At 43.8% G+C, this 24997-nt stretch overlaps 1 protein-coding gene across 3 annotated transcripts; it reads right to left on the bottom strand.

Moving 5' to 3' along the window:
• Window positions 1-3040: 3040 nt before the first annotated feature.
• Window positions 3041-24909, bottom strand: POLR1E (RNA polymerase I subunit E). Of its 3 annotated transcripts, none has more exons than XM_083719359.1 (13): window positions 24777-24909; window positions 23202-23650; window positions 22151-22254; window positions 20417-20493; window positions 19475-19560; window positions 17144-17199; window positions 16134-16278; window positions 13871-13978; window positions 12077-12173; window positions 10393-10526; window positions 8340-8421; window positions 3929-4060; window positions 3041-3327 (listed from the first exon to the last, which is right to left on the bottom strand). In XM_083719359.1, exons 2-13 carry the CDS (start codon window positions 23263-23265, stop codon window positions 3180-3182), a joined length of 1233 nt encoding a protein of 410 aa, XP_083575485.1. In that variant the 5' UTR covers window positions 23266-23650; window positions 24777-24909; the 3' UTR covers window positions 3041-3179. The 3 variants fall into 3 exon arrangements, with proteins under 3 accessions (XP_083575485.1, XP_083575484.1, XP_083575483.1); XM_083719358.1 differs by having other exon boundaries at window positions 24739-24876; XM_083719357.1 differs by lacking the exon at window positions 24777-24909 and adding an exon at window positions 24739-24760 and having other exon boundaries at window positions 23202-23387.
• Window positions 24910-24997: the final 88 nt, after the last annotated feature.

The raw sequence follows: 24997 nt of genomic DNA, 5'->3' as shown, positions 1-24997 counted from the left end.
ATATTTAGGCTATAATCCTATATCTACTTCTCCAGGAGAAAGCCCCCCACAAAATTCAATGGGTCTTACTTTTGAGTAGACACAGAAAGGTTTGCCAGAACTAACCTTGGCTGGATCAGGGCCACAGACATCCCCTTTAAAAGCAATTGGATTTCAATCACAGAAGGCCACTAACCTTTCTAAGAACTTTGTAAGGCTTTTAACTTTATGTCGGATTATGTGTTACAAGTTCCTTTTTTAAAAACAAGTTAAACATTCTATGTAAAGTTTTATGAAGGAAAACCTGTATATTGCAAGAATAAAAGGTTCTATTTTAAACACCAAATACTTCTTAATTAACCGGCTTGTTAGATATTGTTAGACATGTTATGCAGACGGCCAGATGCAAAAGGACAGCATGGCTCCCATAATGTCAGCGGCAGGCATGTGGTGTCAGCATCGCCCTTGAGCCAGTACCACCAACTGGACTCATCCACTTCAGCCCCGACTGGGCCAGGCGAGCTGGGTAGCACTTCCAGAGACCACCTTCTGCACAGGAACAGGTCAAAGTGCTGTGGACTCACAGCTTAGAGTTGTGAGCACCGGATTCACTTCCACAAGAAGACAGTCGTCGCACAGCAGAGTATAGCAGAGTATATAAACGACTTGGAGAGCAGCTCTGTAGAATAACTTCTTTTATTCTATCTACAACTATTATACAACTATATACAGAGCTTAATGAGGTCTAAGCATAAATGAATGCTGCACTGCACTGAGTGTCTGCAGCTGCTCTTAGCAGCAGCCTTATCTCTACACACGATCTATAACACTCAGTCTCTCTCTCTCCAACACGCTGACTGGCTGGCTGACTGACTGACTCTTTGATGTGGTGCTGGAGCAGAATAAGTAGAGAGCAGAACATGCCTCTTTCTCTCTGGAGAATCAGCAGACTCATCAGGAGATTCTTGGATATGGGAGGGGTGAAATCTCATGTGGGTCCAGCTGTGGGAGGGGAAGAGGGATCTGGGATCAGCTCAGCTACAGCAGGCCAGATCTGGACAGGCTTACAGTACTGATTCCTAGCTGTCATTTCTTTCCATCTCTACAAAGTAGTGGGGATGCAGCAGTGAAACTAGAATTTTTGGTGGCATCAGCATTCAAACTCAGTGGGTCTTGTTTGGAGGAGAGATCAGTGGTGGACTACTAGATAGCATGTCTCATGGATTGGTTGGATGCAGAGGAATGGTGGGAGAACCAGCTGGGGAACCCCCAAGGGAGGAAGGCTGAGTGCCTGGGGAGTGATGGTGGGACAACGATGCATAGGCAGAGGGAGAGGGAGAAGATGGGGGAAAGGTGGTGTCGGAAGCTGAAGAGGTAACGGGGCTTAGTAAGCTGGGAGAATCTGTGGCAGACAAAAAGTCCAGAATCAAGAGGCAAAAGCTGGAGCAGGAGAGGAGGGACGCCAAGATGTCAGGCTGGTGAAGATTCACAGGTGTCCCCCCTTCCTGCTGCAACAAGCAACCCTCCCTGCTGGTCTCCCAGAACCAGAAGAGGCATGAAAAGGGCAGAAGAGAGGTTGGCTTCACATAGGTGCAATCTCCGATTGCTTGGGAAAAGCCCTGGAGAGAAGGGGATTTAGGGTGGCTGTGGGGAGGTGTGGGCCTTCCGTCTTAGCAACTGATCCATGGGGCAAGACCTACCGGGGATGAGCTGTTGGGCTCATTAGGCCTGATACTCAGCCAAGTCTGTGAATATCAGTTTTACTAATAAAGGGTTAACACCAACTTGAATAGTGTGATTTACTGCTTGCTGGTGTTACCGAGAGCAAATAAATACCAATTGTTGGGAACTGCAGGTGGGGAGGGTGTCACTGCACTCAGGTTGTGTTTGTCGGCTTCCCAACTGTGAGAACGGCACACTAGACTAGATGAGCCTTGGGCCTGATCCTGCGGGGCTCTTCCGATCATAGACAACAACAGGCACACGTATCTCCGTTTATGTGTGAAGAGGGTGGCTGTGTGTGCAGAGGGCCACCAAGAACACTTCTGATTACAGTTTGATGGCTGCTTCTCCATCAAAAGCATGGCAGCCTGGTTTGTTGCAATTTGCCTCCCTGGAATAAAGGGCGGGCACACAGAGGGCCTGAAACACGCTGTTCCATACACTTCATTCAAAACAGTGGGAGGCGGGATACAAGAGGGAGAAATGACAACCAAGTTAATTTTTTAAAATGTCTTTGCTGTTAAAAGTTTTGCAGTATAATAGCAGAAAACGGCTGTCGAATGCCAGCAGCAAAACACAGCCCGGCACACCCACATTCATCATACGGTGAACAGCTTCCACAGTCAGTGGGAGGAGAGCATCAGCCGCCGTTTGTGACATGATTAATAACAGCAGAGGAGTGACGCATGCTGATGCTTCTCATTTTTCTGCCTGGGAAATGGATAGCTATTCTTTTCAAAGACTCGCATACAACAGAAAAATAAGACTTCTCAGATCTACTTGCATATAGTAGGTACCTTTGTAGGGTACCAGAAAGCGTGACCTTATATGGTAGACGTTAGCTCTGAGAGGTACAGAGGTCCATGGGTACAAGGATGTTTTGGTACGAGTCCCAACTATGTGAGGTGATGAGGTGGGAAAGCATGGTCTAGGGCAGTGCTTCCCAACCTTGGGCCTTCAGGTGTTTTTGGACTACAACTCCCATCATCCCTAGCTAGCAAGACCAGTGGTCAGGGATGATGGGAATTGTAGTCTGAAAACAGCTGGAGGCCCAAGGTTGGGAAACACTGGTCTAGGGGACAGGAGAGAGCCTCTATAAGAACCAGGAGTGGGGTGGCTAGGGGCCTGGGGTATAGTGTGGAAAAGGATAAAGTGATGGCAAAAGATTGACCGGGGTCTAGGACAGGGGTGCATAATTCCTGGCCTTCCAGCTACAGTTGGGGTATACAGCTTTCCCCACTCTTGGGCCAAGAGAATTTTGAGTGCTGCAAGTTGGCAGTGTTTGTCAAACTTGGGTCCTGAGCTGTTGTTGGACTACAACTCACTCTACAAGAGCAGATGTCGGTCTAATCCTTTATTAAGGCCTTGCCCAGTTCAAGAAGGTGCTCAGCTGCAACAACTGGAAGATCAATTCATTCCTTCAGCCTGGTGTGACACTGGAGAACAGTCAGGGCTTGACAAAGAGTGACAGTCGCCATTTAGTTCGCCTTGCGTTTCCTTCCGCCTGATGGCATTTTGTACACAGGCAAGGGCAGAGACAGTGTCCCCAGTTTGTGTTCATCCAATCCAGAGAGGCTTTTGCTTTTGGAGATCTTCAGCCTCATTGCCTTGGCAATGTCGAGTATCCTGACAGGAGAAAATAAAAGATGCATGTAAAGAGACCGATTTACTCATATTTGTGTTCCACCACCTTCACATTGTTAGCCTTGTCTCTAAGGCCAAACACCCAGCATCAGAAAGAAGGGGTAACTTATCCTTCTCTGCTTCTGGTGCAACGGGACACTGTGACGGAAGCCAGAGCGCACAGAAACGCCGTTTACCTTCCCGCCGGAGTGGTACCTATTTATCTACTTGCACTTTGATGTGCTTTCGAACTGTTAGGTTGGCAGGAGCTGGGACAGAGAAACGGGAGCTCACTCCATCGTGTGGATTCGAACTGCCGACCTTCTGATCGACAAGCCCAAGAAGCTCAGTGGTTTAGACCGCAGAGCCACCCGCATCTTTGTAAGCTGTTCTGAGAGACACTTTTGGCTGAAAACTCTGATAAAGAAAATCTTCAAATTTTTAAAAAATCATATCTGGATCAGAAGATAATAGGCCTTGAGACCAACACTGAAGTCAATAGTGGGGTGTGGAAACAGAGTCTTTTTAAGGTTCTCCAGGAAGCACTGGAGATGCTACAGAAGCCATGAAGGACTCACATGAGTACAGTCAAGGTTACCCTCACCTGGAATCCCGCATTTTCAGGTCCCGCTGTAACACTGTCAGGTCTGTTTGGAAGTTGTTAATATGCAAAGCCAGCGCTATGGCATAGGCCGTAATCTTCACTTTCATGGAAGCAGAAACTTGATTCTGTAGCCTAAGACACCAAAAGAGGAGAGGGTGAATCAGGGCACTGTACACCCCACAGGCCAACCCACAATCAACAAAATGGAAGTCCTTCACCATAAAAAAACACCTTGCATTCCGGGATGAAAGATGAATTCTGCAGCTGCAAATTTGAATCATTTCCCCCATTTTGCATAAATGTTCAGCAGTTTTTACTCCTTTACAGTGGTACCTCGGGTTACATATGCTTCAGGTTACATACGCTTCAGGTTACAGACTCCGCTAACCCAGAAATATTACCTTGGGTTAAGAACTTTGCTTCAGGATGAGAACAGAAATCGTGCTCCAGCGGCGCAGCAGCAGCAGGAGGCCGCATTAGCTAAAGTGGTGCTTCAGGTTAAGAACAGTTTCAGGTTAAGAACGGACCTCCGGAACGAATTACATAAGTACTTAACCCGAGGTACCATTGTACTTTGTTTGCTCTATGCTTTGTCCTGAAGTGTGAAATCTTGGTCCACATACAGGCCTGAGTACATCATGGCTTGGGGGAAAGTGGTGCTTGTTAGCAGGGCAGTATTTTAAGATAAGCAGCAAGTTATGCTTTGTATGAACCAGAGCAAGGTATATCTGATGATTCATAGCATTCGTCAGATGCAGAATTTAGCTTCTGGAGTACTTCCTTCCTTTCCTTTTTTCTAAAAAAAGCAAGACCCAGACTCTGAATGATGCAGCCAATGTGTGGTGAGATCTCTGAAGCCAGGAGGGGATGCTAAAGATTTCCACAGGTCAGGGAGTAGAGCTTCTACACCCTGCAGATCATTTACTCCCCACGACTAACGGAAGCACACTAAATAGATACATATGTTTGCCTTTTGCCAGCTTCATCTCGTTCACCAGCTACAGCCGTTCCTAGGCAGAGATAGCCCATGCATTGGAAACCTTCGAGGCTGGACTACTGTATTGAGCTCTATGTGGGGCTGCCCTTGGGTCTGGTTCAGAAACTCCAGCTGCTGCAGACACCTGGCCGAGAACACATGGCACCATTATTTTTTTAAAAAACCTGTACTTGCTGTCCATCTACTACAGAGCCAGGTTTAAAGTCCTTCTATTGATTTACAAAGCCCAGAGCAACTTGAGTCCAGGGTACTTGAGATATTGCCTGAACCCTTATATTCTCGCTCAGTCGCAGAGATCACCTGTAGGAACATTGTTGGGTGTTCCCCGAGTTGGCGAGGCTCATCAGACAACAAGGAATTTAGGAATAAATACCCCACCACCACCGAAATATATTGCTGTATACAGCTGAAATGCACTGGGAAGGAAGAACACACAGACACACTCTCCTGGAAAGAGCTGTTTGGTCCTTGTTGTGTTAGGGTACTGCAAAACCCCGGCTTAGCGAGTGACCAAAGCCTAGCCAGTTCAAATTAAGATCAACAAGTTTTGATAGACAATACAAGGCGAAAGATTTCTGAAGAGAAACCAGAATGGGAAACTGTTTTAATGCTATAACAAGGGTGTCTCTGGATCTTAAATTGAGGCTCATACAACAACAAAAAAGTATTTAGAATATACTGGACCCCATTACGTTTGTTTAAAAAAGGGCTATCTAAGGTATCTAAGCGGGACGCGGGTGGCGCTGTGGTCTAAACCACTGAGCCTCTTGGGCTTGCCGATCAGAAGGTTGGCGGCTCGAATCCCCGTGACGGGGTGAGCTCCCGTTACTCAGTCCCGGCTCCTGCCAACTTAGCAGTTCGAAAGCACGTCAAAGAGCAAGTACATAAATAGGTACCGCTCCAGCGGCAAGGTACCGTATTTTTCGCACCATAGGACGCACTTTTTCCCCTCCAAAAATGAAGGGGAAATGTGTGTGCTTCCTATGGTGCGAATGCAGGCCTTCGCTGAAGCCTGGAGAGTGAGAGGGGTCGGTGCGAACCGACCCCTCATGCTCTCCAGGCTTCGCACACCTCTCCGCAAGCAGCGGGAGCCCACTGCTTGCGGAGAGTTGCCAGCATGCGGAAGCCTGCGCGCGCTGAGCTCAGCGCGCCCAGGCTTCGCGGACCTCTCCGCAAGCAGCGGGAGTGCTCCCACGGCTTGCAGAGAGCTGCCTGTTTGGGGGCTGGGGTCGGGGGAAGCTCGAGCTTCCCCCGCCCCAGCCCCGCGCCTGGGGGAAAAAAATAATTTCCCCCCAAAAAAACTGGGTGCGTCCTATGGTCCGGTGCGCCCTATGGTGCGAAAAATACGGTAAATGGCATTTCCGTGCGTTGCTCTGGTTTCGCCAGATGCGGCTTAGTCATGCTGGCCACATGACCTGGAAAAACTGTCTGCGGACAAATGTCAGCTCCCTTGGCCAGTAAAGCAAGATGAGCGCTGCAACCCCAGAGTTGTTCGTGACTGGACTGAACTGTCAGGGATCCTTTACCTTTCAGGTATCTAACAGCTGGTGATGCAATAGGGATAATGCTTCTCAAAAACTTATGTTTTTCCATTGTTTTATATTGAAAGGTTTTTGGCAGAAGGTAACTGAAACCATCAACAGAACTGTACAGAACAACCTTACATTTAAAGAGCAACATATCCATAATAAGCCCAGCACATGGAACCTTACAAAAGGACAATATGAGTGGACTGTCTGTGCCCTTAGCACAGCAAAAAGGCCGATACTGATTAATTGGAAAAATAAAAATGTGGCTCCCTTCTACAATAGAATTGAAGATTTATACAAACTCGCAACATATGAACAACTTGCATATAAATGCAGACTTGCCATGGACAACTTCAATGATATTTGAAATCCATTCTTACAAATACTGTAATAGGTTAAGATCTGGTACAACAACCACCTTGTAAAATATGTAAATATATATAAAATTTTGGGTTCCTCCCCTCCCCCCTTTGTTTTACCTTCTACACGGGTTCTAGAATCATAGAGTTGGAAGAGACCACAAGGGCCATCGAGTCCAACTCCTTGCCAAGCAGGAAACACCATCAGAGCCCTCTGACATATGGTTGTCAAGCCTCTGCTTAAAGACCCCCAAAGGAGGAGACTCCACCACACTCCTTGGCAGCAAATTCCACTGTCGAACAGCTCTTACTGTCAGGAAGTTCTTCCTAATGTTTAGGTGGAATCTTCTTTCTTGTAGTTTGGATCCATTGCTCCGTGTCCGCTTCTCTGGAGCAGCAGAAAACAACCTTTCTCCCTCCTCTATGTGACATCCTTTTATATATTTGAACATGGCTATCATATCACCCCTTAACCTCCTCTTCTCCAGGCTAAACATGCCCAGCTCCCTTAGCCGTTCCTCATAAGGCATCGTTTCCAGGCCTTTGACCATTTTGGTTGCTCTCCTCTGGACACGTTCCAGTTTGTCAGTGTTCTTCTTGAACTGTGGTTACCAGAACTGGACACAGTACTCCAGGTGAGGTCTGACCAGAGCAGAATACAGTGGCACTATTACTTCCCTTGATCTAGATGCTATACTCCTATTGATGCATCCCAGAATTGCATTGGCTTTTTTAGCTGCCGCGTCACACTGTTGGCTCATGTCAAGTTTGTGGTCAACCAAGACTCCTAGATCCTTTTCACATGTACTGCTCTCAAGCCAGGTGTCACCCATCTTGTATTTGTGCCTCTCATTTTTTTTGCCCAAGTGCAATACTTTACATTTCTCCCTGTTAAAATTCATCTTGTTTGTTTTGGCCCAGTTCTCTAATCTGTCAAGGTCGTTTTGAAGTGTGATCCTGTCCTCTGGGGTGTTAGCCACCCCTCCCAGTTTGGTGTCATCTGCAAATTTGATCAGGATGCCCTTGAGTCCATCATCCAAGTCGTTGATAAAGATGTTGAATAAGACCGGGCCCAAGACAGAACCCTGTGGCACCCCACTAGTCACTCTTCTCCAGGATGAAGAGGAACCATTGATGAGCACCCTTTGGGTTCTGTCAGTCAGCCAGTTACAAATCCACTGATTGGTAGCATAGTCAAGACTGCATTTTACCAGCTTCTTTACAAGAATATCACGGGGCACCTTGTCAAATGCCTTGCTGAAATCAAGGTAGGCTACATCCACTGCGTTCCCTTCATCTACCAGGCTGTTTCTCTTTCTCTTTTTTTCTCTTTCTCTTTTTTTCTCTTTCTCTTTCTTTTCTTTTTTTCTGTTTCTCTTTCTCTTTCTTTGTTTGCGACTCACATGTTTGGTGCACATCCAGTTGTGCACTTTTTGAATTTTCAATAAATATGTTAATTTTTTAAAAAAGAATATATATATATTTTTAAAAAATGATAGATGTAAGAGCAAAGTAGTATGTTTTACCTGCCGTTGCCAAAGGATAGTGCTGTAAAGGTTTTCACAAGTTGGTTGCTGACAATATGTGGACAATCGGGTCCCAGTGCAACTAGAACAAGAAGCATTGTGAAGTTAGTTCACCCCCCAAAAAACCCACTTTATCTGGATATATGGCAAATATATACAAATACTGTAAGGTACAACCCAGCAGTGCTCACTGCAGAGTTGAGCATGCACATCAAAATGACAGAATAAGCTGTTGGGCATACAACACAACATCCAGAAAAATCTCAACTTCCATTTTAAAAAAAGCAAGACATTCGTCCTTCCAGCTGAAAGTATAAATCTGAAAACAGAAGCCAGAGGAGAGCTCTGTAGGTTCATGGCATGGTTGCCCCTCCCCTTGATTAGCAGATTAAACAAGCTTAACTTGCATAAAGCTCATGCAGGTTGCAAAAATTCCCACCCTCCCAAGTTTCCAGAAAGATCAGCTGGGTCTCCTCAAGAGCAGAAGCTCAACCTCTCTACATCTGTGTGTTGTCCACAGGCTTCCAAGACCTGCTCAAAGATATCTGCTTAAATCTTTGCACCACAGAACGTCCTGTAGGCTTAAATTACCATTTTGAAATCCACAGTTACCTTTATGTTGTGAAACGCTGTGGACATATTGCAGTCAACGTGAACTGGTCCCCCGTCATTGAGCTTATTTGCCAGATATTGTATGTGCACAAGTGAACAGCAAAAATCAGATTTTGTATACTGATACAGTGGTACCTCGGTTTTTGAACAGCTTAGTTCACGAACAACTTGGAATTCGAATGCTACAAATCCGGAAGTAGGTGTTCCGATTTGCAAACATTGCCTCAGAAGCGGAATGTGCTCTGTTTTGAGTCCTGAGCTTCCGTCTTTACTGTTGCAATGCTAATTTGCGTCCCCCCCATTGCAATTGAAATGGGACGCTGGTGGTGCTGTGGGTTAAACCACAGAGCCTAGGACTTGCCGATCAGAAGGCTGGCGGTTCGAATCCCCGCGACGGGGTGAGCTCCCGTTGCTCAGTCCCTGCTCCTGCCAACCTAGCAGTTCGAAAGCACATCAAAGTGCAAGCAGATAAATAGGTACCGCTCCAGTGGGAAGGTAAATGGAGTTTCCATGCGCTGCTCTGGTTCGCCAGAAGCAGCTTAGTCATGCTGGCCACATGACCCGGAAGCTGTATGCCGGCTCCCTCAGCCAGTAAAGCGAGATGAGCGCCGCATGCCCAGAGTCGGCCACGAATGGACCTAATGGTCAGGGGTCCCTTTAACTTTACCTATTGCAATTGAAGGCTTCCCTTTCCGTCTTTACTGCTGCACTGCTAATTTGCACCCCCCCCCCATTGTAATTGCAGTGTTCTGAAGTGATATTTGGAGCTTATATTTGGAGCTTTTGTTTTTGCTATTTATTTTTTTGCTATTTTGTTTTCGAGGCTTTTTGGGGGGTTAATTTGTTTTTGTGACTGTGCGCACTGATTGGGATGGGGAGAGGGGAAAAACGTCCCCTGGTAGAGCTCCACAGCCCAGCTGATTTGAGGAGAGATTGCGTGCTGGCTTGTGGGGGAGAGCTGCCCGCCCGCCCACCCTGCACCCACCCCAGCCCCTCGGGGGAAGTTGGATATGCCTGATCTACAATACTGTTTTATTTATTTTATAGTACAGTATATTTGCTTACATTTCATGGATCAATGGTCTCGTTAGATGGCAAAATTCATGTTAAATTGCTGCTTTAGGGGTTGTTTTTAAAAGTCTGAAACGGATTAATCTGTTTTGCATTACTTTCTATGGGAAAGCACACCTTGGTTTTGGAATGGACTTCCAGAACAGATTAAGTTTGAGAACCAAGGTACCACTATATAGGTAGCTGCCAAACATGTAAAAAGAGCATGCGATGCGTGACGGCAAAGAGATTTTTTCACACTGCCCATGGCACCTCTACAGATGAGGCGTGGTTCTCAATGAATCAAAAGCCAGGTGGGTTAAAAGGAATACAGGTGACATGAATCAATTATCTTTCAGGTAAGTAAGAGGTGCAAGGAGGGAAATCTTACGTTTCTTTTTAACTACCCTTTGCGAGCTCAGCTTGACAAGACAATCCAAATACCAAAGACATCGAGCCTTGTGATCACGCCTCTTCTCATCTAGAGGCATGGCCTTAAGTTCATCCAGGACAAAGGAGCAGTATCTAGGGAAGACAGAAGAGGCTGTCATTAGGCCAAATTGCATCTGAAACAGAAGTAGCTTCTCTGGCTACTGCAAATTAACAGAATTCTGTGTGATTTGAAAGCAAGCGTAGTCTTACATCAACAGAAGCTGCCCTGTTAAAACGAAGATATTGGGTTGCGACCAGTGTTAGTCCTCTTCAGAGTAGATCCATTGAAAAAAATGAACAACTTCTTATTAATTTCAGTGAGTATACTCCGATTAGAATTGACTTTGGACATCATTTACTGTTCTGTGAAACCTACTGTTGCTTGTTTATGCCCTGGCACCCTCTATAATTAGGACTAAGGAACACGGATTTAAGAAGCTGGATGGCTATCCAGCTCATTGTACCCCTCTAATCATGCCCGCCTGTACAGCGTTCCTTATCCTGCTATGCCTCTCAGCTCCCACCAAGCTATTCCCAATTCCTTTTTCTTTTCTTGTCTTTCAAGAAAGCTTGGTTTATTACAGAAAATAGGAGAGACAGAATATATAAAAATGTTGCTTTGGACAGCAAAGTTACAGTCTAAGCAGGTAGCAAATTACTGTTAGGATATTTCCGTTCCACCTTAATAGGGAGCAGGATGTTTGTGTCACAGCCTGCGTATTTCCTGTTCACAGGATGTTTCTGTTGTGTCTTTGCTTTCGTTTCTCTCTGTGCCTGAGACGTTGAAGCAGGCAGTCATGTTTTCTTTGTTCTGACCAACGCTGAATAAAGTTGTAAATAATGCTCTCCTGCGTGCATCTTTCGCTGTGCGAATTCTGCTGATAGAGCGTGCATCAGCTCTGGAACGTGGCAAGCTATTTCTGGAGCTCGTGTCGCTAATTGAATGTACTGCGTGTCTACGGGAGGTCGATGGATCGCAACGGAGATGACGTGGGGTCATGATGGACTCTGTCTCCCTGGCAATATCCCAACAATTACAATACATAACACACCTTGATTAAAGAGTAAAAGATTCCCTAATTATTCTGAAAGCCTACAGTAGCATGGCATGACAATTTCACCATAAACCCACACTAGGAGGAGGAGAAAAGGAAAGTATACCTGTCCCTGTCTCTGTCTCTGTCTCTGTCTCTATCTCTGTCTCTGTCTCTCTCTCTATCTCTGTGTGTGTAATTTTTATTAAATTCTGTTTTACAATTTAGAATAATCATTTAAACAACCTTAAAACGTCAATGACTTCCCTTCTTCTCTTTCCCTTCTTCTCTTTCATTTTGCATATCATAAATCCCTGCATATTTAACATAAACCAAACCATTCAGTATTCCATCCATCAAAACTTACCTATCCTGTTGAATTTATCTTAATTCTGCCAGCGTTTTCAGCTGTACACAGTTTTCACCCATATATTCAATAAACATTTTCCAGGTTTCTTTAAATGTATGTTCTTCTTGTTTTCTTATTCTATATGTTAAGACTGCAAGCTGCACATATTCTGTCAACTTAAGCTGCAACTCTTCTTTGGTTAGCGCAAGGCAGTATTTCAATACTCCCTTTCCTCAGCAAAACGTTAAGACTGCCCATACCTTTTCTCTTCTGCCATTTTGAGGATTTCTTCTGAGGTTACATTCATGAAAGCTGCAGCAGGAGCCTGAAGCGCCTCATACTCAGCAGGTGGAATAACTAGAGCCTTTTTCAGAAAAACAACAACAACACAGCTTGCTTCTGATGACTTCCTAAGGTAAAGGTAAAGGGACCCCTGACCATTCGGTCCAGTTGTGGATGACTCTGGGGTTGCGGCGCTCATCTCGCTTTATTGGCTGAGGGAGCCGGCATACAGCTTCCGGGTCATGTGGCCAGCATGACTAAGCCGCTTCTGGCGAACAAGAGCAGTGCACGGAAACACCGTTTACCTTCCCGCCAGAGCGGTACCTATTTATCTACTTGCACCGGTGTGCTTTCGAACTGCTAGGTTGGCAGGAGCAGGGACTGAGCAACGGGAGCTCACCCCATCGCGGGGATTCGAACCGCCGACCTTCTGATCGGCAAGTCCTAGGGTCTGTAAGGTTTAACCCACAGCGCCACCCGCGATGACTTCCTAGGGTCCTCCAAATGCTGAGGTTTAGCTCCCAGAGGCAGCCCTACCATGAGGCAAAGTGACGTGAGGTGGGACACCATTAAGAATGGCAGCCAGCCCATCAGGACTGCACCACCCCCATTCATTTCAGCTAGGCACATGTAGGAGAACTTTCTAATTAGTGGGGAAAGACAAAACGTCTTTCGCCAGATCTATTTAGCCTATGAGGGAGGGATGCTCTCTACTTTACCAATGAAAAATGCTTTCTAAGTATTCTATTACAGTTGTACCTTGGTTCTTGAACGCCTTGGCGCTCAGATGTTCTGGCTCCCAAACGCCACAAACCCGGAAGTGAGGGTTCCGGTTTGCGAACGTTTTTTGGAAGTCGAACGTCTGTTTCGGCTGTCGGCATTTTTTCCGGGGTGAATCAGGCAGTCAGAAGCCGTGGCCTTGGTTTGCCAACGTTTTGGAAGTCGAACGGACTTCCAGAACAGATTCCGTTCGCCAACCAAGGTACGACTGTACCAATCCAGTTTATTTTATTTTAATTGTTGGATGATCCTGTGTGCATTGCGGCAGCCTTTGGCTATGTGCAGTAAAACTGACTGACTGTATAGCAAAGCAGATTATAGCACAACCATATTTCTGATTTTGAGCTAATGTCTCAGGGTCACTTATTTTTACCAGAATCTAGCCCTCATCCCTCAAAGAACCAGTTTCAGCTATAGCATCACTTCAAGATTTATGAAAAGGCAGAGCAATCTAGCCAGGTACGGGGATACTCAACACTCTCTCACACAATAAATCTATATATTTGGGGGGTCACTTCGCTATCCAATCACTGTCATCAGCCATGATTATGGAACAGTGAAATCTGGGGCAGATCGATTTTATGGAAGCTGAGAGAACCTTCAACCTGCCAGACCAAGGCAGGATTCCTCCAAGGATACCATTTAGGTAAGGAGAAAAATGCTTCCTTTTCCTGCAATGGTTAAGCTTATTTGCGATCAGACTTCACGAGTGCCCAAATCTCTAGCCTACACATTAGTTCAATGCTACCATCGTACTATTTCCCACTAAAACTGAGCTTCTGAAATCCCCAACACATTAGCCCACTCCTTCTTATCACGTCCAAAGAGATCCAACTTGTAAGTCTAACAGGCTAATGAGCCATCTGTGGTTGAACTAGGAATACTCCCGGCCGCACACACTTTCTCTTCTCCTGCCCCGTGACACTGAAGCCTATTCCTTTACATTAAGGTTGGGCTCTGCCCACATTGCAATGCAAGCTTATAAAGGATACTGTCCTCGAGCCTGTAAACATCCTCTGGTCTGCCGGCATCTTCGTGGCATGGGGGAAGAACGAGAGAGACATCGGCCTTATCACCCTCTGCCGCATCGCTGACCAAAGCTATGAAGGCAAACGGAATGTTATCCTGAGAAGCAGGGAGAATGTGCCACACCGAAATGCAATAGCTGTAACAGCCACCGTGGTCTGCCACTGCATTGGCTCCCAACTAATGTGAATGCACAGTGAGCATGCAGCCTGTAGTTCTGGTGACCATGAGCAATTTGGGTATGAGTGGTTGATTGGGCAGGGTATAAAATAAAATAAAATAAAATAAAATAAAATAAAATAAAATAAAATAAAATAAAATAAAATAAAATAAAATAAAATAAAATAAAATAAAATAAAATAAAATAAAATAAAATAAAATAAAATAAAATAAAATAAAATAAAATAAAATAAAATAAAATAAAATAAAATAAAATAAAATAAAATAAAATAAAATAAAATAAAATAAAATAAAATAAAATAAAATAAAATAAAATAAAATAAAATAAAATAAAATAAAATAAAATAAAATAAAATAAAATAAAATAAAATAAAATAAAATAAAATAAAATAAAATAAAATAAAATAAAATAAAATAAAATAAAATAAAATAAAATAAAATAAAATAAAATAAAATAAAATAAAATAAAATAAAATAAAATAAAATAAAATAAAATAAAATAAAATAAAATAAAATAAAATAAAATAAAATAAAATAAAATAAAATAAAATAAAATAAAATAAAATAAAATAAAATAAAATAAAATAAAATAAAATAAAATAAAATAAAATAAAATAAAATAAAATAAAATAAAATAAAATAAAATTAAATAATAATTATGATAATGATGATGATGTGTGGAGGAGTCCCTGGTCCTGAATGGGGAATGGGGTAACTGTGCCACTGAAAGACCAGGTATGCAGCCTGGGAGACATTTTGGACTCACAGCTGTCCATGAAGGTGCAGGTCAATTCTGTGTCCAGGGCAGCTCTCTACTAGCTCCATCTGGTAGGCAGGCAGACTGTCTTGCCAGAGTGGTGCATGCTCTGGTTATCTCTCGCTTGGACTACTGCAATGTGCTCTACGTGGGGCTACCTTTGAAGGTGACCCGGAAACTGCAATTAATCCAGAATGTGGCAGCTAGACTGGTGACTGGGAGTGGCTGCTGAGACCATATAACACCGGTCCTGAAAGACCTACACTGGCTCCCAGTATGTTTCTGAGCACAATTCAAAGTATTGGTGCTGACCTTTAAAGCCCTAAATGGCCTCAGCCCAGTATATCTGAAGGAGTGTCTCCACCCCAATTGTTCAGCCCGGACACTGAGGTCCAGCGCCGAGGGCCTTCTGGCGGTTCCCTCACTGTGAGAAGTGAAGCTACAGGGAACCAGGCAGAGGGCCTTCGGTAGTGGTGCCCGCCCTGTGAAATGCCCTCTCATCAGATGTCAGGTAGTTGCTTATCTCCTTGACTTTTAGAAGACATCCAATGGCAATCCTGTTTAGGGAAGTTTTTAATGTTTGATGTTTTGTTGTGTTGTTAATATTCTGTTGGTAGCCACCCAGTGTGGCTGAGGGAACCCAGCCAGATGGGTGGGGGTATAAATAAATTATTATTATTACTACTACTACTACTACTACTACTATTATTATTATTATTATTTGCATGGGTGGTGAAAGAGATGCTATGAAAGTGGTTGTGTGAACAGTGTTTATGCTGCCTAATAATTTCCTTTGATTTTTGTCATATAGCTATGGATACGGTTAATACAGATTTGGTTTTTTTCTTAACGTAAATAATCAGAACTGTGTTGACTGTATTATCTGTGTGCTTTGACTATGCACTCTGTTTTTTTCTTCTTGTAGAAGAAGAAGAAGAAGAGTTTGGATTTGATATCCCGCTTTATCACTACCCGAAGGTAGTAGCTAACATTCTCCTTTCCCTTCCTCCCCCACAACAAACACTCTGTGAGGTGTGTGGGGCTGAGAGACTTCAGAGAAGTGTGACTGGCCCAAGGTCACCCAGCAGCTGCATGGGGAGGAGCGGAGATGCGAACCCAGTTCACCAGATTGAGTCCACCGCTCTTAACCACTACACCACACTGGCTCTCTTGTAAACCAAGTCTGTTAACAGATCAAATATATAAGTTCAGAGACTGAAATGGACTCTGGGAAATCTATTAAGACAGGCTTGGTGCTGCAATTTGTCTTCTCCAAAGCTGTCGTTACTTACCAGCAACCCCCTTTGTCTCTATAATTTCTTCTGCCGCTTTGGTTACGGCCTTATTCAACACCTCCTTGCCAACTTCATTCATCCTCCGAGAATTCAGGGCTCTTCTCTGCTTGTTGGTTCCAAAGGCTTCAATGCACATATCTATCTGCAAATGCATAATCGAGAAATTGCTGCACCAACACCACAAGTCTATTCTCACTGGAATAAGTCACAAGGCAACCTCACTTTGGGGGCAGCTAATAAGGTGCTAATAATAAGTTTCGTATTTCAAACCTATTGAAGGCATTGGAATTATGAGATGGCAACCAGGGAGTTAAATTATTCCAAATTATCTGGCAAACACTGTTTAAACAAAACATACCCATTCTCTTCCCAGTTACAGCTGGGTCATCTTTTTAGATTCAGCAACATAAAAACAGCTTGTTATGTAGTGATTTCTAGAAACATTGCTGAAGCAATAATCCACGGCAAAACAAACCATTAAACTATGAGCAGACGTATACTATTGCCAGAGATTCTATTGCTAGAATCAAAAACTGTGAAATTAATGGCAGTTAAACACTCCAGGAAGACCTTGTGTGAGGGCAAAAGTAGGAATGAGAGGTCACTCACATACAGTGGTGCCTCGCAAGACGAAATTAATTCATTCTGCGAGTTTTTTCGTCTTGCGAATTTTTCATCTTGTGAAGCATGGATTCCCATAGGAATGCATTGAAAATCAAACTTGCTAGACGTTTTCGTCTTGCAAAGCAAGCCCATAGGGAAATTCGTCTTGCGAAGCAACTCAAAAAACGAAAAACTCTTTCGTCTTGCGAGGTTTTTGTCTTACGAGGCATTCGTCTTGCAAGGTACCACTGTACTTTTATAGGAACCCATGAGTCTATCTGGTAAAGGTAAAGGACTGCTGGACGATTATGTCCAGTCAAAGGTGACTATATGGTTGTGACACTCATCTCGCTTTCAGGCCAAGGGGGGTGGCATTTGTCCACAGACAACTTTGTAACTTGTACCTTCTCTCGATAGGATTTAGTCAAATATTCTGACAGGTCATCATCAGCTACACCATCTGTTAAAAGAAAAGAGACGGAGAACAATTTAGCAAGATCAGGACCGACAGCCCTCAAAGTCAGTCTGGCCATGATCCCCACCAAAGGGAACTTGAATCATGGGGAAATGAAAGCATCTACATTACAACACCACAAAGCACAATGAAGCTGTTGTTACAGGTCCTCTCATCGAAATGGCTTTCCTGTAGGATCTCTTTGCGCTGCCAATCAGAGGTCAGTGAGGTCACCATGTTCTCTTTGGCCAATAAGGGATTCTAAAGTGCTGTCCAAGAACCAACTTAAACTTTCAGGGGAAAAAGCATGTCCGTAACCAGGATTAGGAAGCGCATGTTTTAATATCCTCCCAAATCATAGAATTGTAGAGTTGGCAGGTACAGTGAGGGGGGGGGGAAAGTATTTGATCCTCTGCTAAATGTGCCCGTTTGCCCTCTGATGAAGAATTGACCAGTTCATAATTTCAATGGTAGGTTTATTGTAGCTATGGGAGACGGACTAACAGGAAACCCCCCAGAAACCCAGAAGAGATTGATGTGCATTGTAATGAGTGAAATAAGTATTTGATCCCCTATCAACCAGCCAGATGTCAGGCTACATGGTGTCTTCACTGCATGTAACGAGCTGAGATTAGAAGCACCTGCTGTAAGGGAGAGGTCTTACCTGTAATCCCAGCTCGTTACAGTACCTGTACATAAGACACCTGTCGACAGAAGCAATCAATCCAGCAGATTCCAAAGTAGCCACCATGACCAAGACATCTAGTCCCAACCCCCTGTAATGCAGGAATCTCAACTAAAGCATCCGTGAGAGATGGCCACCCAAACTCTGCTTAAAAACTTCCAAGGAAGGAGAGTCCACCACCCTCTCGTAGGAATCTGCTTCACAGTCAAACAGCTCTTACAGTCATAAAGTTTTTCCTGATGTTTAGGCGGAATCTCCTTTCTTGTAACTTGAAGCCATTGGTTTGGGTCCCAGGCCCCACCCTGGGCAAGAGAAGACAGGCTTTCTCTATCTCCCCTGTGACAACCCTTTAAATATTTGAAGATGGCTATCCTATCTCCTCTCAGTTTTCTCTTCTCCAGGCTAAAAATACCCAACTCCTTCAACCGTTCCTCATAAGGCTTGGTTTCCAGACCCTTAATCACCTTGGTTGCCTTCCTATTCCCACGTTCCAGCTTTATCCTTCTTAAAATTGTAGCGTGCAGAATATTAGCTTGTCTGGGAAACTAGCCTAGAACCCTTTGTCTCTCACGTACTTGCATTTCTCAGGCAGGGAATGTTTGATGTGGAAGGTCCACGTGATTGATTTGCCACCTGCATTCATGTGTTGCCAGGTTCTCAGCAAGCTTCCAGAAGACCAAAACAAGTCATTCCAATCTTCCAAGCAGTGGGCAGGAAGAAGATACCATGAAGCAACAACTGCATCTCACATGGCTTGATGCATCTGCGTGAGTGTAATTCATATTTGACCAGAGAAACCCATCTCAATACCAAGAGGGCAGGAGTGAGGCAACAGCAGTGTATCTGGGTTTCATTTAAACCAAAAAGAAATACACCAAATCTTGCCTTCTAGCCTGAAACTGCAGGTAATGGCTCCTCATAGGCTGCACGCTCCTCTTTAGCGCTGAGCTACATTGTCAGCAGTCACATGTGACATGCCTCTGGCTATTGCTTCACAGTACAGTGGTACCTCGGGTTAAGTACTTAATTTGTTCCGGAGGTCCGTACTTAACCTGAAACTGTTCTTAACCTGAAGCACCACTTTAACTAATGGGGCCTCCTGCTGCCGCCACACCGCTGGAGCCCAATTTCTGTTCTCATCCTGAAGCAAAGTTCTTAACCTGAAGCACTATTTCTGGGTTAGCGGAGTCTGTAACCTGAAGCGTATGTAACCTGAAGTACCACTGTACTGAAGGGAGGGTGAAATCACATACTTGAATGTCTCTTCATATTAAAGGAATCCTGCACACAGAAAAGTTGCATATGAGGGAGAAGTATTCCTTACTAGCCTTTCTCCCTGACAGGCTAGGTTTTTATTTTTAACACGCAACAGCGTTCAAGCCAGAACAATCCGGCAAGGAGTGTGTCATACAGTTGGGGTGATGATGCAGCTTGCTTCTTAGAAAGCACCAAGCTTTTCTTTGAGAACTGCAATCAAAATGCAACCTAGACAACATTCAGTATATATTACCTGACTCTGTGTTAGTACAGTCCACCAGGAATATAAGCAGCGCCCCTCAAATCCACTATAAATATGAAGAAGCATATTTTACCCACCTGAAATCAATGGCTGCATGTTGAATAACTCTGCATTATAGACTTCCATTTGTCCAGAGTTCTTGTCTAATACACCAACAAAGTATCTAATGGAAGAGATAATATTTAATCTCAAAAGCTAGCTGGCTGTACTATTTTTTCCTAGTTTAGTAATAGCTAGCACATTGCATAGGGAGGACATCTTTTGTTTTCTACAGCAATTGTAGCCGTTAGCCAGACTTATTATTTTAGCGGTTTTTGTGTCTATGTAAGAATAGTATTTCTTACTTGAAATCACTGTACTGTAAGCCTTCTTAGGACCTGTTTCTGTGGGGCAAATGGCTGGCTAAAATTATTTTTTGGTTCTTCCCATTCCTTGGCTGCCTCTTAGAATGACTACAGCTTTACTTACTTTCATCTTCCTCCCCGTCCCTGCTCCCTTTTGTATTGCAACCATTACATTAAAAGCCATTATTTTGAACTGTGAACCACCTTCAATCAATGCATTGGCAGAAAGGCAGCATATAAATGTTGCAAACAGAATAATGAAACAGGCAATTAGCCAATAAACAAACCAACCCACAAGAAGCAATAAAGGGAACTATTGAATAATAATCTAAAGTGGTGCCTAAACTTGCAAGGCTTTTTAAATTTGTCACTTCCACTGGTTATTTACCAAGGGGCTGGGAACTATAAATATAAGCATCATTATGGTATTATGCTCTAAGACATGCACAGTTGTCTGATTTTATAGTCTATGGTGTCTGTAGTTTATGAAACAGAGCACATATTTGTCTTTGTGACTCAAAACACTCCATTTAAATGTTTAGAAACAAGGATTGCTATCTTGAACCAATTCATACTTACAATCTCAAACATTTACAACCAGCATTGTGCTGACAGTCTAAAGAAAGCAAACATACTGCTATACTCATGCATTTTAGACAGCTTCACAAATTATACCTGCATGGAGTCCTGCTTTTCATAGCTCCTGTGCTAAAGTTATTTCCTACATAAGAGAGTCTTTCTGTTTCCGCATTCTAAACAGGAAGGAAGAAAAGAAAGAGTGAGTTCTGGGTGCAGGTTTTCTATCTAGGTGAAAGCAGATTTCCACACTGGCTTAAATACTCCTGAAAGTTCCAATTTTTTTCACCTCAGAATGGGGATTTGCTAACCTCAAGACCCAAATAAACAATAACACACGTGGTTGCCCAGTAATTAAACACACAATTTTCTCCCATTTCACCTTTCCTTCCAGCTAGAGGCTTACTGAGTCCAGTCAGAAGACGACTAGCTGGAAATATACATACACAACTTTTGTTGCCCCGGCATTGTAAAGCGGAGCCAGCTGTTCTCCCTCCTTGAGCCAGGTTGTACCCATAGGCTGCCAATCCCTGACTCTTAGTCAACGTAATAAATAAGTTTTTTAAAAGAAAACTTTAAAATTTTAACAAAAATAGCATTGGCAAGGGAACTGCCAGTACTTGGCACCACCGATGCCATGGGCCCTTTCTTAGGCAGCCACTTTCCCGGCAAAAAACAATCACAGGTTCTGTTACTTTCCTGTGGGTTTTAGATTTTGTAAGCCTCGCTCCAGAGGTAGCATTATTATCAATTTACGCTGAGGTGGAAGGTTCGCAGGCTATGAAGGACAAATTTATTGACAGCTGCACAAATTATGATAGCTAGGAAGTGGAAGGGGCAAGCAGAATATAAAATGGAAGAATGGTATAAAGAGGTGTGGGATATAGCTATTAATGATAAATTAACATGTGCCATTAAGGTAAGATGGGGAAGATGCAGGAGGAATGATTTTGAGAAGATATGGAGGGTGTTTGTAGAACAGTTAAAATGGAAAGGGGTCAAAGCATGGCAAGAGGTGTTGAAATTTTGGGAGGTTGGACAGTTACAATGGAATGATCTGAGGGGTGGGGTGCACATTTTTATTCTTATTCATTTATTCCTCCCACCACACTCCCAAAATCTGCTCCAAAACCTTGAAGGGTTTTCTGCAGCAGATTGAAGAGGTGCAGTGCTGCAGCAGAGAGAAGAGGAAGCAGAAGTCCCATCACATCCACTGACAATACTAGAAATTGCCCTGAAAATTGCATTTTCCCAATGAGGGAACGTTGACATGGGTGAGCTGGAAAAATCTGTCAAAAACGAGATTTTTCGAAATTGCAACTTGTCCCATTGACCCTTTGTTCTGGTGGGAGAAAATGTACCCCCTGAACCTGTCTTTTCTATACAACTATTAAGATTTGCAGGCTCATGTATTACCATTATGTTCAAACAAACAAATAACACAGTAATGGCAATATGTGTGCGCACATGAATCAATTCCTTTTAACACATCTTAAGATGTGGCCTACATCAGCACAGCTGTGGTTTTTAAAAAGTATTATGAAGTCGTGTTTCAGGATCTCAGATCTCACTCTGGGCAGAATTCCCAACTTCCTATCACTGGAATATAACAGAATTGTTATGGTTGAGGCCTTTCCCAGCGGCCAAAGAGATTATTACAAAGAAAGCCTCATGAGAAAACCACCGGAGCCCTACATAAACCTCTGAAAGCTTAATAAAGGAAAAACAGAATGTACATAATAAAACTAATACTACAAACAAACAAACAAACAAACACATATACAGTTCCACAGAAACATAAAACAGAACCTGTATTACTGGAATGTCACTTACCAACATTCGTTTATTTTTCTTTTTGGGGTTATGGGTGTCTTTGTTTCTGTACAAGGTAAAATTCATATTTTCCGAACTCTTCAACTTCCCATTTGTAAACTGAACTGTAAGCAAATAGTGAGAACAAACCAATGAGTCCAAAGAGAAAGGGTGGGGAAGAAACACAGTAATAATAATATAAGAGGTAAAAAGATAAAGGACTCCTGGATGGTTAAATCTAACAAAGGTGACTGTGGGGTGTGCGCTCAACTTGCTTTTCAGGCCGAGGGAGCCAGCGTTTGTCCACAAACAGCTTTCCAGGTCATGTGGCCAGCAGGACTAAACTGCTTCTGGCACAACGGGGCACCATGATAGAAACCAGAGTGCATGGAAACACTGTTTACCTTCCTGCCACAGTGATACCTAGTTATCTACTTGGACTGGTGTGCTTTCGAACTGCTATGTTGGCAGGAGCTGGGACAGAGCAACAGGAGCTCACACTGTGGTATGGATTTGAACCAACAACCTTCTGATTGGCAAGCCCAAGAGGCTCCATGATTTAGACCACAGCACCACCAGCAATAATATTATATAAATAAAGAATCTATCTATCTATCTATCTATCTATCTATCTATCTATCTATCTATAAAGGGACAACACAACACAAGATCTGGCATTCTTATACTTATTGAAAGAAGAGGGCTTGAAGAGGCTTAATTTTATTTTTAACTGTGTCCAACATCGAAGGTCATGCCGCAACGCCAAACCACACCTTCGTAACCTTCCTGCCCAATGCTAACGCAACCCTTGATCGCGCTTCTTGGTCCTAATCCTTTCAATCGGTTTTCCATCTCCATTTTCACGTGCCCAGGAGGGAAGCTCAGCTGCCGGCTGCCCTAGGGGCGCCGAGAGTCGAGCAAATGCACGCCAGATCTCTTGCACGCTGCCAAGCTACGCATTCCCACGTGGAGCAGAGGAAGGTGGAAAAGTTATCATTGCGCAGTTGGAAGGAGAAGAGGGTACAAGAAAGAGCATTGCCTTCGGCTTCTCCCTCCTTCTCCCCGGCCTTACCGAGCGGAGCGCGCTGTTCCTCCTGGGGATCCCCCCGGTAGCACCACCTGGCCTCGGCTGCCATGGCAAAACACGCAAGAACTCCCGGGTCTCCCGGTTGATTTTCCTCCAGCGTCCAGGAAGAGGAGGAGTGATCTGACTCGAGGTTCTTCCGCCTGTGCTGCTCACTTAAGCCTCTCTCGCCACCTGCAGACGGGAAAGAGCCATTGAACTGGCAAGAGATTGACTCCAGATCCCTTCCCAAAGGAGATGGCGTTCACGTGTAGCTCCCGTCTTAGCCCATCTCGAGGATCCAGGACTCCATTCTGAGATCTTCCGTCCAGTCTTCTTTGCTCGATTCCCAGGACATCATTGTTTCTGGAGAAGACTGGCTTTTTAAAAAAGCAAACTGCCTTATGGATACAAAAGCTGGCTTGTTTGGGGTACCCCTTGCAGCATCTCATAACTAGCTGAAGAAGAAATTATGCAAAATAAGTAAAAATATATAAATTGCATAATTTCTATAGGTTGCCTTGCGGCATTCAGCTTTTCTGCGTGGATTTTTAAACATCTCTAGTCCTGGTTATATAAAGGCCATTTTATAAGTTGCTTTTAAAGCCAGACGGACCAAGGAAAAGTCCAAAAACCACTTGAAGCAAAACAGTTATAATTTACTAAGGAAATTAAAACATAAATATTGCTCCACAGGGCTAAAACTAAAAATTATTTGTTTTTTAACAGCTGCAAGGGTATCATAAATAAGCAGATGACACCCAGTTCTCTTTCAGTCCCAGCTTCCGATCCCAAGGAGGAAGCACAGGTTCTTGAAAAAGTGTCTTTTGGATGGATGGGCAAGCTAAAATTTAATCAAGGCATGACAGGAGCACCGTTAGTTGCAGGTTTTAGTACCGGTGATCCTGGATTGAGCCTGATCTGAACGGAACTGCAGTCACTTTTAAGCAACAGGTTTGGAGTCTGGAAGATTTCTTGGACTCAGACGTGCAAATGGATGGCTACAAGTGTTTTACCAACTCCATCTTGCACGTCCCCCCCCCCCCCCAAGTCGATAGGCAATGCCATTCAAATGGTGTCCATGCACCGCAACATGTGATCGATTATGCAGGAGGGCGCATAATGCGCCCCCCCGGCATTTTATTGAAGTTGGCAGTGGCACCCCAGGTCTTGCATGTCAATAGCTCGCTTTCCTGGAGAAATTTGACCTGATCTCCGCCAGTTCCATTCCTCTCATCTCCAGGATTGCTTACAGTAATGCGATTTACAAGGATCTGCTCTTGAAGACAGAAGCTACCACCGATCTGGAATGCAGCTGCGGAGATTCTTGACAGGAGCTGTAAATTGGGTTTAAGTTGAGTTTTATTATGAATTATATTATCTTCGCAAGCTAGCTTGTGTACCGTGTTTAAAAAGGCAGGGTATAAATAACCCAAGTTGTGGCAGAATATACTCAATTTTTAAAATACTTTTTTATTAATTTTCAATTACAATCCAATAATAGCCTCATTATAACAATACCAAATTATAATACAATTACTAATACCAATCATAGAATATACTCAATATAACAGGCACGGATACTCAGTTGACATCTTTAGCTGTTTATAGTGTTAATTTTGAAGTTTGTGGACGCGCAACAGCCGCCAAATTATAAAGCGAGTCAAACGAGGATGCGCAAAAGCCAAATCTTTCTCCGCTTCGCGCTGAATTCTCAGTAAATTACTGAGTGTCTGCGTCCTGTCCAATCACCGAGCCGTTTGTTGGGGGAATCCCGCCCCTCTCCTCGCATGCTCCCAATCCGT

This window comes from Podarcis gaigeae (genome assembly GCF_964106915.1).
Source record: "Podarcis gaigeae genome assembly, chromosome: 17".
Classification (NCBI taxonomy): domain Eukaryota; kingdom Metazoa; phylum Chordata; class Lepidosauria; order Squamata; family Lacertidae; genus Podarcis; species Podarcis gaigeae.
Note: the sequence above shows the minus strand (reverse complement) of the source record. Positions and strands in the feature narration are given on the sequence as shown.

Coding starts and splice junctions, on each gene's coding strand:
- POLR1E (XM_083719357.1), bottom strand. Junction 19,561..20,416: donor AAAAGCAGGACTCCATGCAG/GTATAATTTGTG, acceptor CTCTTCCATTAG/ATACTTTGTTGGTGTATTAG. Junction 13,979..16,133: donor AGAGACAAAGGGGGTTGCTG/GTAAGTAACGAC, acceptor TTGCCTTCATAG/CTTTGGTCAGCGATGCGGCA.